This window comes from Carassius gibelio, chromosome B7, assembly GCF_023724105.1.
Source record: "Carassius gibelio isolate Cgi1373 ecotype wild population from Czech Republic chromosome B7, carGib1.2-hapl.c, whole genome shotgun sequence".
NCBI classification, from domain to species: Eukaryota; Metazoa; Chordata; class Actinopteri; order Cypriniformes; family Cyprinidae; genus Carassius; species Carassius gibelio.
The window spans coordinates 18,536,468-18,548,817 of NC_068402.1; the positions used below are offsets into that span (position 1 = coordinate 18,536,468).

General features: G+C 37.8%; 2 protein-coding genes across 4 annotated transcripts; both read left to right on the plus strand.

Moving 5' to 3' along the window:
• The first annotated feature begins 752 nt into the window (after nt 1–752).
• On the plus strand, nt 753–6,991 carry LOC127962690 (arylamine N-acetyltransferase, pineal gland isozyme NAT-10-like). Of its 3 annotated transcripts, none has more exons than XM_052562338.1 (3): nt 865–911; nt 1,446–1,621; nt 6,043–6,991. In XM_052562338.1, exons 2-3 carry the CDS (start codon nt 1,512–1,514, stop codon nt 6,914–6,916), a joined length of 984 nt encoding a protein of 327 aa, XP_052418298.1. In that variant the 5' UTR covers nt 865–911; nt 1,446–1,511; the 3' UTR covers nt 6,917–6,991. The 3 variants fall into 3 exon arrangements, with proteins under 3 accessions (XP_052418300.1, XP_052418298.1, XP_052418299.1); XM_052562339.1 differs by lacking the exons at nt 865–911; nt 1,446–1,621 and adding exons at nt 2,957–2,979; nt 3,842–4,082; XM_052562340.1 differs by lacking the exon at nt 1,446–1,621 and having other exon boundaries at nt 753–911.
• A 980-nt stretch (nt 6,992–7,971) lies between these two features.
• Nucleotides 7,972–10,645, plus strand: cnep1r1 (CTD nuclear envelope phosphatase 1 regulatory subunit 1). The gene is made up of 6 exons (XM_052560296.1): nt 7,972–8,118; nt 9,156–9,227; nt 9,396–9,469; nt 9,562–9,671; nt 9,795–9,849; nt 9,964–10,645. The coding sequence occupies exons 1-6, from the start codon at nt 8,094–8,096 to the stop codon at nt 10,003–10,005; spliced, it is 378 nt and encodes a 125-aa protein (XP_052416256.1). The 5' UTR covers nt 7,972–8,093; the 3' UTR covers nt 10,006–10,645.
• The last annotated feature ends 1,705 nt before the right edge of the window (nt 10,646–12,350 follow it).

The following is a 12,350-nucleotide window of genomic DNA, read 5'->3' on the forward strand; positions in this document are numbered from 1 at the left end:
GTTTCAGTAAGCTATGTGTTTTCAAGGCTTCAATGTTTTATTGAATGCTATCTCTATACAAGTGCAAAGTAATGCATTCTTAGTCAGTCTTTTATTTTGTAATTTTACGAGCAATAAACATATATTGCAATGTTAAGGAATTCATGTTTTTTTTTCATTCAGATATTTAAATCAACATGTATAAATTGTTAGTAGTCAATTAATAGGGAGATAATCCAAATCGAATCGGTCTGAAAAAATTTAACGTTAGATTAATCGATGCATCGAAATGATGCATTGTATATTTCATTTTTACATTGAAGACTATCCAGTGCTATTCTACATTTAATTATTCGGTTACTGTACCTTGACACCTACAAACTTGAAAAACTTAAACATTGTGTAAATAGCACAAATAAATAAAAATAAACAAACATACAAATTAAACAATTTCAAACATGGCCCACTGGTACAACCTTCACCAGGGCCCAGCTGACCCCAGCTACGGCCCTGAGGAAGAGCAAGGCAGGAAATCTAAGAAACAATATTCTCAGCCAGTTCTACTACAGACATTAGCCCACACAAAAGATTAGGTCATACTGTATCTGCCAAACTCATTTGAGCAACAGTCACAACACAGGAAGCATGTTCTGTTATGGTCTGCAAATGAAACAAACAGATAAGCACTGGTTTCAATGTTCAGCACCAGTAAGGCTCTTCTGTGAAGCAAAACTCTGAAAAGCAGTAGTAACGAATGCTGTGTGTTGAGTCATAGAGAAATGTTCAGCCTTTGTGGATTTTGCCCTTTGTTTATCATTTATAGTTAATTTATTACTCTGGGGTTCAAGGGTGTGTTATTCAGTCCACTCACTTTGCAGACATTCTTTCTGACTATTGTGCTTCCTTCGGCTCTCACAGGATTCATCCTAACGGTAGGATTTTTTAAACTCTAAAGAATTTTTTATTGACTGTTGTATATTTGGGACACTTTTGCCAGTTAAGTTGAATTCACCCTGCTATGTCTCAAAACAGAGCTTAAAACTAAATTACCTACATGGCAAATATACAAACCCGATTCCAAAAGAGTTGGGACACTACAAATTGTGAATAAAAACAGAATGCAATGATGTAGAAGTTTCAAATTTCAATATTTTATTCAGAATGTAACATAAATGACATATCAAATGTTTAAACTGAGAAAATGTCTCATTTTAAGGGAAAAATAAGTTTATTTAAAATTTCATGGCATCAACACATCTCAAAAAAGTTGGGACAAGGCCATGTTTACCAATGTTTGGCATCCCCTCTTCTTTTTATACAAATGTCTGAGGATTAAGGAGACAAGTTGCTCAAGTTTAGGATTAGGAATGTTGTCCCATTCTTGTCTAATACAGGCTTCTAATTGCTCAACTCTCATAAGTCTTCTTTGTTGTATCTTCCTCTTTATGATGCACCAAATGTTTCAGTACCCAGATCCTTCTTCTATGAAGCCATGATGTTGTAATTGATGCAGTGTGTGGTCTGGCATTGTCATGTTGGGAAATGCAAGGTCTCCCCTGAAAGAGACGACGTCTGAATGGGATCATATGTTGTTCTTAAACTTGGATATACCTTTCAGCATTGATGGTGCCTTTCAAGATGTGTAAGCTGCCCATGCCACACGCACTCATGCAACCCCATAACCATCAGAGTTGCAGGCTTCTAAACTGAGCACTGATAACAACTTGGGTTGTCCTTGTCCTCTTTAGTCCTGATAACATGGCGTCCCAGTTTAATTTTTTTTTTTTTTATCTGACTACAGAACAGTTTTCCACTTTGCCACAGTCCATTTTAAATGAGCCTTGGCCCACAGAAAATGCCTGCGCTTCTGAATCATGTTTAGATATGGCTTCTTTTTTGACCTATAGAGATTTAGCCGGCAGCGGTGAATGGCTCGGTGGATTGTGATCACTGACAATGTTTTCTGAAGTATTCCTGAGCCCATGTTGTGATTTCCATTACATTCCTGTATGTGATGCAGTGCCATATGAGGGCCCAAAGATCACGGGCATCCAGTATGGTTGACCCTTACGCACAGAGATTGTTCCAGATTCTCTGAATCTTTGAATGATATTATGCACTGTAGATGATGATAACTTCAAACTCTTTGCAATTTTTCTCTGAGAAACTCCTTTCTGATATTGCTCCACTATTTTTCGCCGCAGCATTGGGGGAATTGGTGATCCTTTGTCCATCTTGACTTCTGAGAGGCACTGCCACTCTGAGAGGCTCTTTTTATACCCAATCATGTTGCCAATTGACCTAATAAGTTGCAAATTGTTCGTTATATGTACATTTATCTTTTCCGGCCTCTTATTGCTACCTGTCCCAACTTTCTTTAAATGTGTAGCTCTCATGAAATCCAAAATGAACCAATATTTGGCATGACATTTCAAAATTACTCACTTTCAACATTTGATGTTATCTATATTTTATTGTGAATAAAATATAAGTTTATGAGATTTGTAAATTATTCCATTCCTTTTTACTCACAATTTGTACAGTGTCCCAACTTTTTTGGAACCGGGTTTGAATATATTAGTGTTGTCAAAGCATTTGCTAGTTCCAAAACATAATTTTAAAGATGGCAATGCAGGCTCGGCACACTTCCCATGAATCCTTGCCAAATTCTAATCAGACAAAGGATGGGAGGAGATTTCGCTCAAGAGCAATTGATGACATGGCTGAGAAGAAAATATTTAAGTGTAGGTATCATTACGGTGTTTATGACCTAGGTGTACATTTTACCAGTTGTTACCTACAGTTTATATGAACTGTATAGTCCAGCCATTTGGGACAGGGCCTATACCTTTCGCGCGGTATACAAATGAACATGGAACAATAAATTTATTAATCTGTGTTAATGTTAGTTAATAAAAAGACAATTGTTCAGTGTGTGTGTTCATGTTTTTGGTGCTGTTACGCAGAGATGGGACCAAGTCACACATGTGCAAGTCTCAAGTAAGTCTCAAGTCTTAACCTTCAAGTCTAAAGTAAGTCCCAAGTATTTTTTTCTTGGGCAAGTCAAGTCAAGTCAAGTCACAAGCTATGTCAAGTCAAGTCCAAGTCAAGTCACCTTAATATTGTTATTTTACCTGCAGAATCTGATCTTAATAAAGTTAAAAGACAAGATATAAGTAACTGTCAGTAAATTAAAATAATTTGGATTTGCATTGTAAATACTCATGTTCAGTAAAATACATCATGGAATCAAACAAAATTGTAACTTCCTAAAATTATTTATTTTTCACTTCTGCCAACAGTGTTTGAAATGTTTTACATTTTCAACATTGAGTCCATAAAACAAATAACAGCTAAACATCCAACAGACTCCTCTCTGAACACCTCTCTCTCTCTCTCTCTCTCTCTCTCTCTCTCTCTCTCAAACACAGTTTACATACAACATTAAACCGTTACATTTCTCCTCTCTCTCTCTCTCTCTCACACACACACACACACACACACTCTCTCTCTCTCAGAGTATAGAATATAAATATGACGTATTTTCAGTTGTTTCATACTTTTTTGTTATGTACAGTACAGACCAAAAGTTTGGACACACCTTCTCATTCAAAGAGTTTTCTTTATTTTCATGACTATGAAAATTGTAGATTCACACTGAAGGCATCAAAACTATGAATTAACACATGTGGAATTATATATGGAATTATATACATAACAAAAAAGCGTGAAACAACCAAAAATATGTCATATTGTAGGTTCTTCAAAGTAGCCACCTTTTGCTTTGATTACTGCTTTGCACACTCTTGGCATTCTCTAGATGAGCTTCAAGAGGTAGTCACCTGAAATGGTCTTCCAACAGTCTTGAAGGAGTTCCCCGAGAGATGCTTAGCACTTGTTGGCCCTTTTGCCTTCTGTCTGTGGTCCAGCTCACCCCTAAACCATCTGGATTGGGTTCAGGTCCGGTGACTGTGGAGGTCAGGTCATCTGGTGCAGCACCCCATCACTCTCCTTCTTGCTCAAATAGCCCTTGATGGATGCCTTCAGTGTGACTCTACAATTTTCATAGTCATGAAAATAAAGAAAACTCTTTGAATGAGAAGGTGTGTCCAAACTTTTGGTCTGTACTGTACATAACAAAAAAGTATGAAACAACTTAAAATACGTCATATTTATATTCTGTAATGTATATATATATATATGCACTTCTCATGATTGGGTAATCGCGGCAGCTACATTTGTTTTTCTGATTAATTGTTTTGCTCTATGAGAAAGACAAGGTAACAAAATATTCGGGGCTTATGCCCCCTTAGCCCAGCCCTAGCGCCGCCCCTGGAATGCGTTTTTTTGACGGCCTGCTGCTAGCGGATCATTAGGGGCCGTTCACATCACGTCTTTTGCGCGCGCAAGTTCGTTATTTCCAATGTAGGCGCGCGGTATGCGCGCTCATAAAGCAACGCGCGCGCGTCGCACCGCATCGAGTTAAAAACATCTAAACTTTTCAGAATGCCGCAAGCGCACCGCAGGTCATGTAACAATAACTAACCAATCAGCTTCATCCTTTCCCGTATCAACGTTGAAAGCTCAGCTTAGATGAAGGAACAGCTGTTCATAGCTGTATATGGATTGCCATTTTGAAACGAATTTAGTAGCAGAGCTACTGCGAGCGATTTTTAGTGCTGCAAATCCATTTATACTTTGCTGAAATTTCCGCGTCTTCATTGAGAGAGAGCGTGTCATGGATGCTTAGCAACGACAGACGCCCCAGGAGCACTTCTGCCCGAGCGCTTTGGAAAGAAGGAGAAAGCGGCGCGACTAGCGTTTTCCACGCGTTTTTAGGCGCGAACTATTGAAGACAAAAGCGTTGACCCTCGGTACCTCTCAGGCTGACATGTTGATGTGATGTGATATCTGATTTAAGTGGGCGTGGTGTGTGTAAGGTAGAGAGGGCATGACTGATGATAGTGTTCTGATCCAGTCACGACGCTATTCTCAGCCTGCGCTCCAGCTGAGTAATCAACTTTATTTAAAAAAATAATTTATATATTTTATATTCAAACTGAAAACATGATGTGATTAACACTCAAGTCATTCAAGTCATCGTGTCTCAAGTCAAGTCAAGTCCCGAGTCTTTAACTTCCAAGTCCGAGTCAAGTCTCAAGTCCTAAAAATAGCGACTCGAGTCGACTCGAGTCCAAGTCACCAAGTCACAAGTCCCCATGTCTGCTGTTACGTGACGTAGCAGTGTCTGACTACGGGCAAGACGTGGGCTGATGACGTCATCATTTCAGAAAATATACGGATTCGCTGTTTTCAAATTTATCCACTCTGGGACCAGGTTTCAAAAAATATTGGCTACACTCTCCCAAAACGCCGGATCCGTGTGGACAAAACACCTATATAATACAAATTTATGCATATACAGCGAAACGTGTAGGCCCGTGTGGACGGGCCTTGAAGTGCATAAGGTAGTAACAATGAAGAAAAATCAACATTACAAAAAATATATTGAAGAACATAAAATTCCCAGCAATAAGTTTGCTAGCTCAAAGACTTCCATGGACAGCAAATTAATCTGTGGTAGGCAGAGCTTTCACTGAACAGTGACATTTTTCTCGTGTCTTTCTTTAAAAATGAAATGATGTCTGAACAACACCCAGTGATTAAAGGCTGCATTCCCCTCCATTTTCCATTGTCTTGTTGCTGATTTCTTCTGAACACGATTCTGACACCCCTCCCCCTTTCTCTAATCACAAATGTATATAAGCGGCAGGTTTATTAGGAAAAAATATAAATGTTTTTTTTATTTTTTTTTAAGGAAATTTAGGTGAATTGTGAACAATTTAATACTATTGTGTTAATAATATGTAATCATGTAATCCATAAAAAAGTAACTGTAGTCTGATTATGAGTATTTAAAAAAGTAGTTATGTAATGTATTTCCTGGACCTTGAGCCACACTATTTAACATACTTCAACATGCTTGTAAGTCCTGTAATTATATTTTCATATACTGTATATCCATTTAAAATTAAATAAAACTTTGTACATTGTTGCTTGTAGGGATATGATGGACCTGAAAGAATACTTGAACAGGATTGGGTTTACTGGCCAATATGACAAAGCCGACCTGGACAATTTGTTCACCATCCACAAGCTGCATGTTATGAATATTCCATTTGAGAACCTCAGCATCCATTCTGGCGAGAAGAACACTATGGATCTGCAAATCATCTATGATAAAATAGTCAAGAGCAATCGGGGAGGCTGGTGTTGTGAAAACAACCTCTTGTTCTCATGGGTCCTGAAGGAGATGGGATACAAATCCACCATGCTAGGCTCCAAAGTGTTCAACTCACTTGAACAGGTGTTCCTCTCCATGGACTGTCATCTCGTCAATCTGGTGGAGATCGATGGGAAGCAGTACATTGCAGATGTAAGCTTTGGAGTGTCGTCCCAAATCTGGCATCCCTTAGAGTTGATCTCAGGTAAAGACCAGCCGCAGCCTTCAGGTGTATTCCGCCTCATAAATAATGGGCTGCAGTGGGTTTTGGAGAAGACCATTAGGAAGCAATTGGTCCAAGATAAGACCTTGGCTAATTCCAGCCTCATTGATAAACGGCTCACCAAAACATTATACTCCTTCACATTAACACCCCGTGATGCAGATCATTTCCGAGAGATGTCAGATTACCTGCAGACTAGTCCAGACTCTCTGTTCATGCTCAAATCCATTTGCTCCCTTCAGACACCCACAGGCTTCAGAGCTCTGATTGGTTGGACATACAGCGAGGTCACATTTAAAGAGGACTCAGACTTGGTGGACATGAAAGAAATCCCAGGCTGTGAGATAGAGGCTTTACTAAGGGACAAGTTTAACCTGGTGTTAGTTAATAAATTCACACCCAAAAACAACAAAGCTGATTATTGCATCTAGTACTCAGCTCATCTAATAATTTTTGTAATCAGTGTGATTTGCTTGAATATTGAGATAAAAATTGTACTCTCTGAAGGCTTTGCTTCTTTGTCTTTTATTTTCTTGTTAATGCTCTCTATATATATAATTTTTTTTATATATTTTTTTTTGTTATTTAGGCTGTGAAACAATGTCTGCATTTTAAGGTTGCAATTGTCATAGGAGAATGTGGAGAAATAATTTTTCATTGTATTGGCTTGACATAAAAATACTCTATGAAATTTGTAATTGTACTTGAAGTCAGACTACATTGAGAAGGAGGCATTTAACATCATTCAGCAAACTGTGATCACTATTCCCTTTAACTACTTTGTCTCATACTTTCAGCTACTTTCTGCCTCACTCCTGGGCTGGTAATAAATGATCAAAAATGTTTGAATATCAGATCAAATTTGATATTTATTGATGGAAAGAGGACTTAAAAAAGAGATGGATAAAAACAGAATCTAACATTTGTGTGAAATTTTGTCAGTCTACAACCTAACAAAAAAATGAATAATATGATGTCAGATCCATTCCCATTTTGATATCACAAAGCACATGACTATAATAGAGAAATATATTTTTTTAAGAATAATACAAGAGGAATAATTATGGGGAAAACCTCATCAGCACATTACAAAAATATTTTAGTTAATAAGAAAATACAAATCTTAGGCTTGCAGACATTGAAATGAAAAAGATGTAATTTTGTTTTGGTACTAAATTCCTTTCAACACAGAAGACATGCAATGTAAAGAAAAAAAATCTACCTACTTCAGCTTGAAAAAGTAAGTTAATTTTCATTACATTTTTATATATAATCAGATTTGTTGTAATTCCAACTCCTTGTAAAAACTGTAACAAGAAATGTAGTCAAGAAATGTCTTGACAGCTTTGGAATTTATTAATAGAATTAATTTAAATAAATGAATTATCTGATTAATGAATATACTTACCTGAAAGAATAGTAAACAACTACATATCGAAGCATCTTAAACAAACATACAAGATAAATGGACATATTTCTTTAAGATGACGCTTTCTTCTCTACGAGCCAATGAGAAGAGAGCTTCCACGATTGGCTGACGCACGCTGACGGCAGTTGCGTGTTTTTGCAGGCCTACGTTCAGCGACTACAGCATTGGAAGGAAGAGCAATGAATTCATTAGAACAAGCCGAAGGTATTTTTCAATAGATCGATTATCAGTTCGGTGTTCCCATCTCCAAGTGTCATATCCAAATATTAGCGCAGCGTCCATGTGTTTGTAGTGGCAAGTTAGATGTATAATATGTTGACACGCTAGCATCTAAGCTAAGAATCTAAGACCCTTCACTTCAGCTGATAAAAGTGTGATTTATTGTGCTGACATGCACTGCAGCAACATTATGAACGTAAGTATGTAAAACGAAATCTCGCAAGACTGGTGTCTCAACAAGGAGTTTTGCTTTTCTGTCATTGTAAAACTCGCCCTAAGTCCCATTTTGCAAAATATACACCTTGTCTGCCCTAAATATTGACAATTACTAATATCACATAGAATTTAGGATGGATAGTATGCACATTGGGACGCAGGCTTGGTTTTGGCTTTTAAACATGGTGTTGGCCAATCATAATGCCATCATATCTGACACTGACGTATAACACATGCACATTTTCCAAAAAAATCTGATAAAGGTGCCTCGCATTGATGTGCCTGGTACAGCTGATGTTTCTGAGCCTATAAACTCAAATCGGTGTATTTGCCAAGTAGTATTTTTAACTAAACACAACAGCACTGTCTGTACAGTAGAAAGGCGAAATGTTTTTGAAAGAGGTTTACTTGACCAAAAATGGAGTAAAGGGTTTGTGGCGTTCACTTTTGCTAGTAATGTAGGAAAACTCTAACATCCACAATCCTCTGGGTTCGATCCAACTGTCCATGCTCGCGAAAACAAAAACGCGGAAGTACCATCTGTAGTTTTAATAAAAGCCCAGCAGCTGTCAGAAAATCACTTTAGCTGTAAATAAATTGAGAGATCTGGTTTCAGGTCATATGGGGGAAAAATACACATTGTTCATTCATATGTACTACCGACATTTTAATGATACAAAGCTGACTGAATTTGTCCTGTAATGGGTTCTTTGTGTTCTTTGTAAATTAAAATTAAAATGATAAAACAGATGCTGCTTACCTCAGTGTTAGTCCTGTTCTGATGTAGTTGTTTTGCTCCTCCATAGACCTGAAGGCTTTTGAGAGGAGACTGACAGAGTATGTGTCTTGTTTGCAGCCAGCTACAGGTCGTTGGCGCAGTAAGTCAGATCAGCTTGTCTGGTCAGATCTTTATGAAATCTGTTTCAAGCGGTTTAAATCCTGGACTAGGTGTTTGGTCTGAGCTTGAACTATGCTGTCCAGTGTATTGATCAACAAGGCCTTACATTGACTTGTTTTAATTCATGAATTCTGCCTTCTTTTTGCAGTGATTCTGATTGTGGTGTCTGTGTGCACAGCCACAGGTGCCTGGAACTGGCTGATAGATCCAGACACTCAGAAAGTATGTACAGTTAAGAGATGTCAGATAAACGTTCTTCATTCTGCCTCTTTGACATTATAGTTGTTTGTATGTCATGTTCTCTCTTTCCACAGGTTTCTTTCTTTTCATCTTTATGGAATCATCCATTTTTCACAATCAGCTGTGTGACTCTGATTGGCCTTTTCTTTGCTGGAATACACAAACGAGTTGTTGCACCATCTATGTATCCTTTTTAATACAGGAAATGTGTACTGTCTTCATTGTATTCAGCCTATCTGTTGACTATTGACAATTGCAAAACTGCAAATGATCAGGGACTGCCAAATCTCTCCTTAACCTCTTGCAGTATTGCGGCACGCTGCCGGACAGTACTAGCGGAATATAACATGTCCTGTGATGATGTGAGTACTCGTGTCCACTGAATTGCCCTTTGTGATCTCTCAGTTTCACTGGTTTGTGAATGCAAAGTCACTTTTCTTGTGCAAACATTTGAATTTCTCCCTCTCGCATACTAGACGGGGAAACTTATCCTGAAACCACGGCCTCATATCCAATAGCACTTTGAAGAGACCGAAGTGGAGAGTATTTCATATCAACATATTAATCATGAAGATTGCACATAGGGTTCAACGCCGGGAGATTTTCCAAAGGGTGTGAAGGTCCACCTCCCAAACAGGACTCTAACTTCCCTCTGCAATTTATGAAAAAGCAATGGGAGCTCAAACAGAAATGCCCATTTTAAAGAAAACCATTGTTTCTTCTATTTTTAAAAAACATCTTTATATTTCTGTTGGAAAATGAGTTTATTTGATTGTGGATTTTGATAACCTCATTTGTAAAGCTGTTGTCCTATTTTAGATGCATACGGTGTATGTTTTTTTAAGTAAACTGCTGAACACGTAATAAATATTGAAGTATAGATATTAGTTCACGTTAAGCTGACCTTTATATATATAGGCAACATTTGTAGAATGTCAGTGCCTATGATATGATGTGCTGCTTTTTGTTGTTTTATAAATAACTTTTATGTGACCAAAGGCTGCACTAGATGTTAAACCTTTAAGGGAAACAGGCAAATGCATCTTTAATGAGTGTCATGTTTGCTGAGATTTTATTTACTTTCACTCCAGAGTCAAAGTCTACAAGAAAATATTGAAATAAGCTGTGTTGGCAATAATAAAAGTTTGTTGTACAGTGTTTTTTTTTTTTTTTTTTTTAACTCTTATGAATGTCTCTTAACCTGAAAACCAGTTTACAAGACCGATAATGTGTCTGCTTATCAAATTCCTATAGCCCAAATTAGGGATGCACCGAAATTTCGGCCACCGAAAATTTACGGCCGAAAATGGCCTTTTCGGTTTTCGGCCGATAGACTTTTATCACCGAAACAACACGGCCGAAATGTTGTGATGACGCAAACAGAAACCGCGACCTGCACGTGCACCTGCATAGCGAAGACCACGAGCTCCACGCGACATTCACTTAACACCAGTGAGAACATTCTCTTCTTATTCCTTTATTCGCAGCACTAAAGCGTCTCCTAACAAAGAGATTAAGACGGACCACGAAGTAAAAACAAAGAAAAGTACAGTCTTATAGAGACTGTTAGCACACGTCTCACTGAGATCTTTTCGGATCCTCTGCACTTCATCGCGAATGTGCTTGATCCGCGTTATAAAGACCATTACTTGGATGCGGAAATAAGGCAGCGCGCACGAGAAATGATCCAGGCCGCGCTAGATGCGGAGAACCCGTGTGGAGACGGAGAAGCGCCAAGCGCAGGAGACAGATCAGAGCGCAGAAAAAAAGACTGGTCTCTGCACCAGATGAGTGGCATGCACCACCGTTGTCTGATATGTTCAGTGGAATTCTGCAAGAAAGTGCCTCAAATAATAATAATACGTTGGCTATTTTGTTCTTATACACACACACACAAACATATATACATACATAATATCAGATTGTAGCCATATTTATGCTAGATTTTCTGCTAGATTTCTGCTTTAATTTGATAAAAGTGTTTATTTATGCCCTGGCCCTATTTAAATACACTCTCTCAAATATTTCTCAATTGTCAGGCAGATGACAAGCTCAACTGCTCAACAGCTAGATGGTTATCTGTCTGAAGTCCCCATGCCCAGAAGTGATAACAGCCTTGCCAACTGGGGAAGTAATGCACTTTCTAGTCCTACATAGCAAAATTTCAAATGCACTTCACCTAAATGCACTTTGTTTTTATGAGAGAACTGTTCATTTTAAAACCTTTCTGCAGCCAGTAGGCCTGTACATTATTATTAAATATACACATGAGTGGGATAAATTTTTAGTTTGAATTTTATTTTCTACTGTGCATTGTTGCAATGTGCTTAATAAATATTTACATCATTTGTAATTATGTATTTTTATGTTTTTTTTTATAAGTTATGTAATTGTAATTATCTTTGAAACTTTAATATTAATTTATGCAATTGCAATGTCTTAATTTTAGTAAAGTTAGTACACGGTCATAGCAATAAATGCAATGGTACTAATAATTGGCATAATTTATTTCGGTTTCGGTTTTCGGCCTTGGTTTTCTCTTTTTCGGTTTTCGGTTTCGGCCAAGAATTTTCATTTCGGTGCATCCCTAGCCCAAATAGTACAGATTGGTGGGTTCTGTTTCCAGGCAATGCAGGTAATGACGAAATGTATAACTTGAATGTACATTGCTTTGGATAAAAATGCCTACAAAATACATAAATGTGAAGGTATTATTCAAATTTTCTCTGTCAATTTTTTTTAAATTTTTTACACAGACTATTGCTGCTCAAAGGTGGTATTAACGGGGTAGTCGTGGCTAGAGAGTTTGACACCTAACCTTAGGGTTGTGGATTCGAGTCTTGGGCCGGCAATACCACGACTT

Excerpts from the sequence above, each read along its gene's own strand:
- cnep1r1 (XM_052560296.1), top strand. The coding sequence starts at position 8,094 with ATGAATTCATTAGAACAAGCCGAAG. Across the intron at positions 8,119-9,155 it reads TTCATTAGAACAAGCCGAAG|ACCTGAAGGCTTTTGAGAGG; the intron begins GTATTTTTCAAT and ends GCTCCTCCATAG. Across the intron at positions 9,470-9,561 it reads TAGATCCAGACACTCAGAAA|GTTTCTTTCTTTTCATCTTT; the intron begins GTATGTACAGTT and ends CTCTTTCCACAG.
- LOC127962690 (XM_052562338.1), top strand. The coding sequence starts at position 1,512 with ATGTTGGGAAATGCAAGGTCTCCCCTGAAAGAGACGACGTCTGAATGG. Across the intron at positions 1,622-6,042 it reads GATGGTGCCTTTCAAGATGT|GGATATGATGGACCTGAAAG; the intron begins GTAAGCTGCCCA and ends TGTTGCTTGTAG.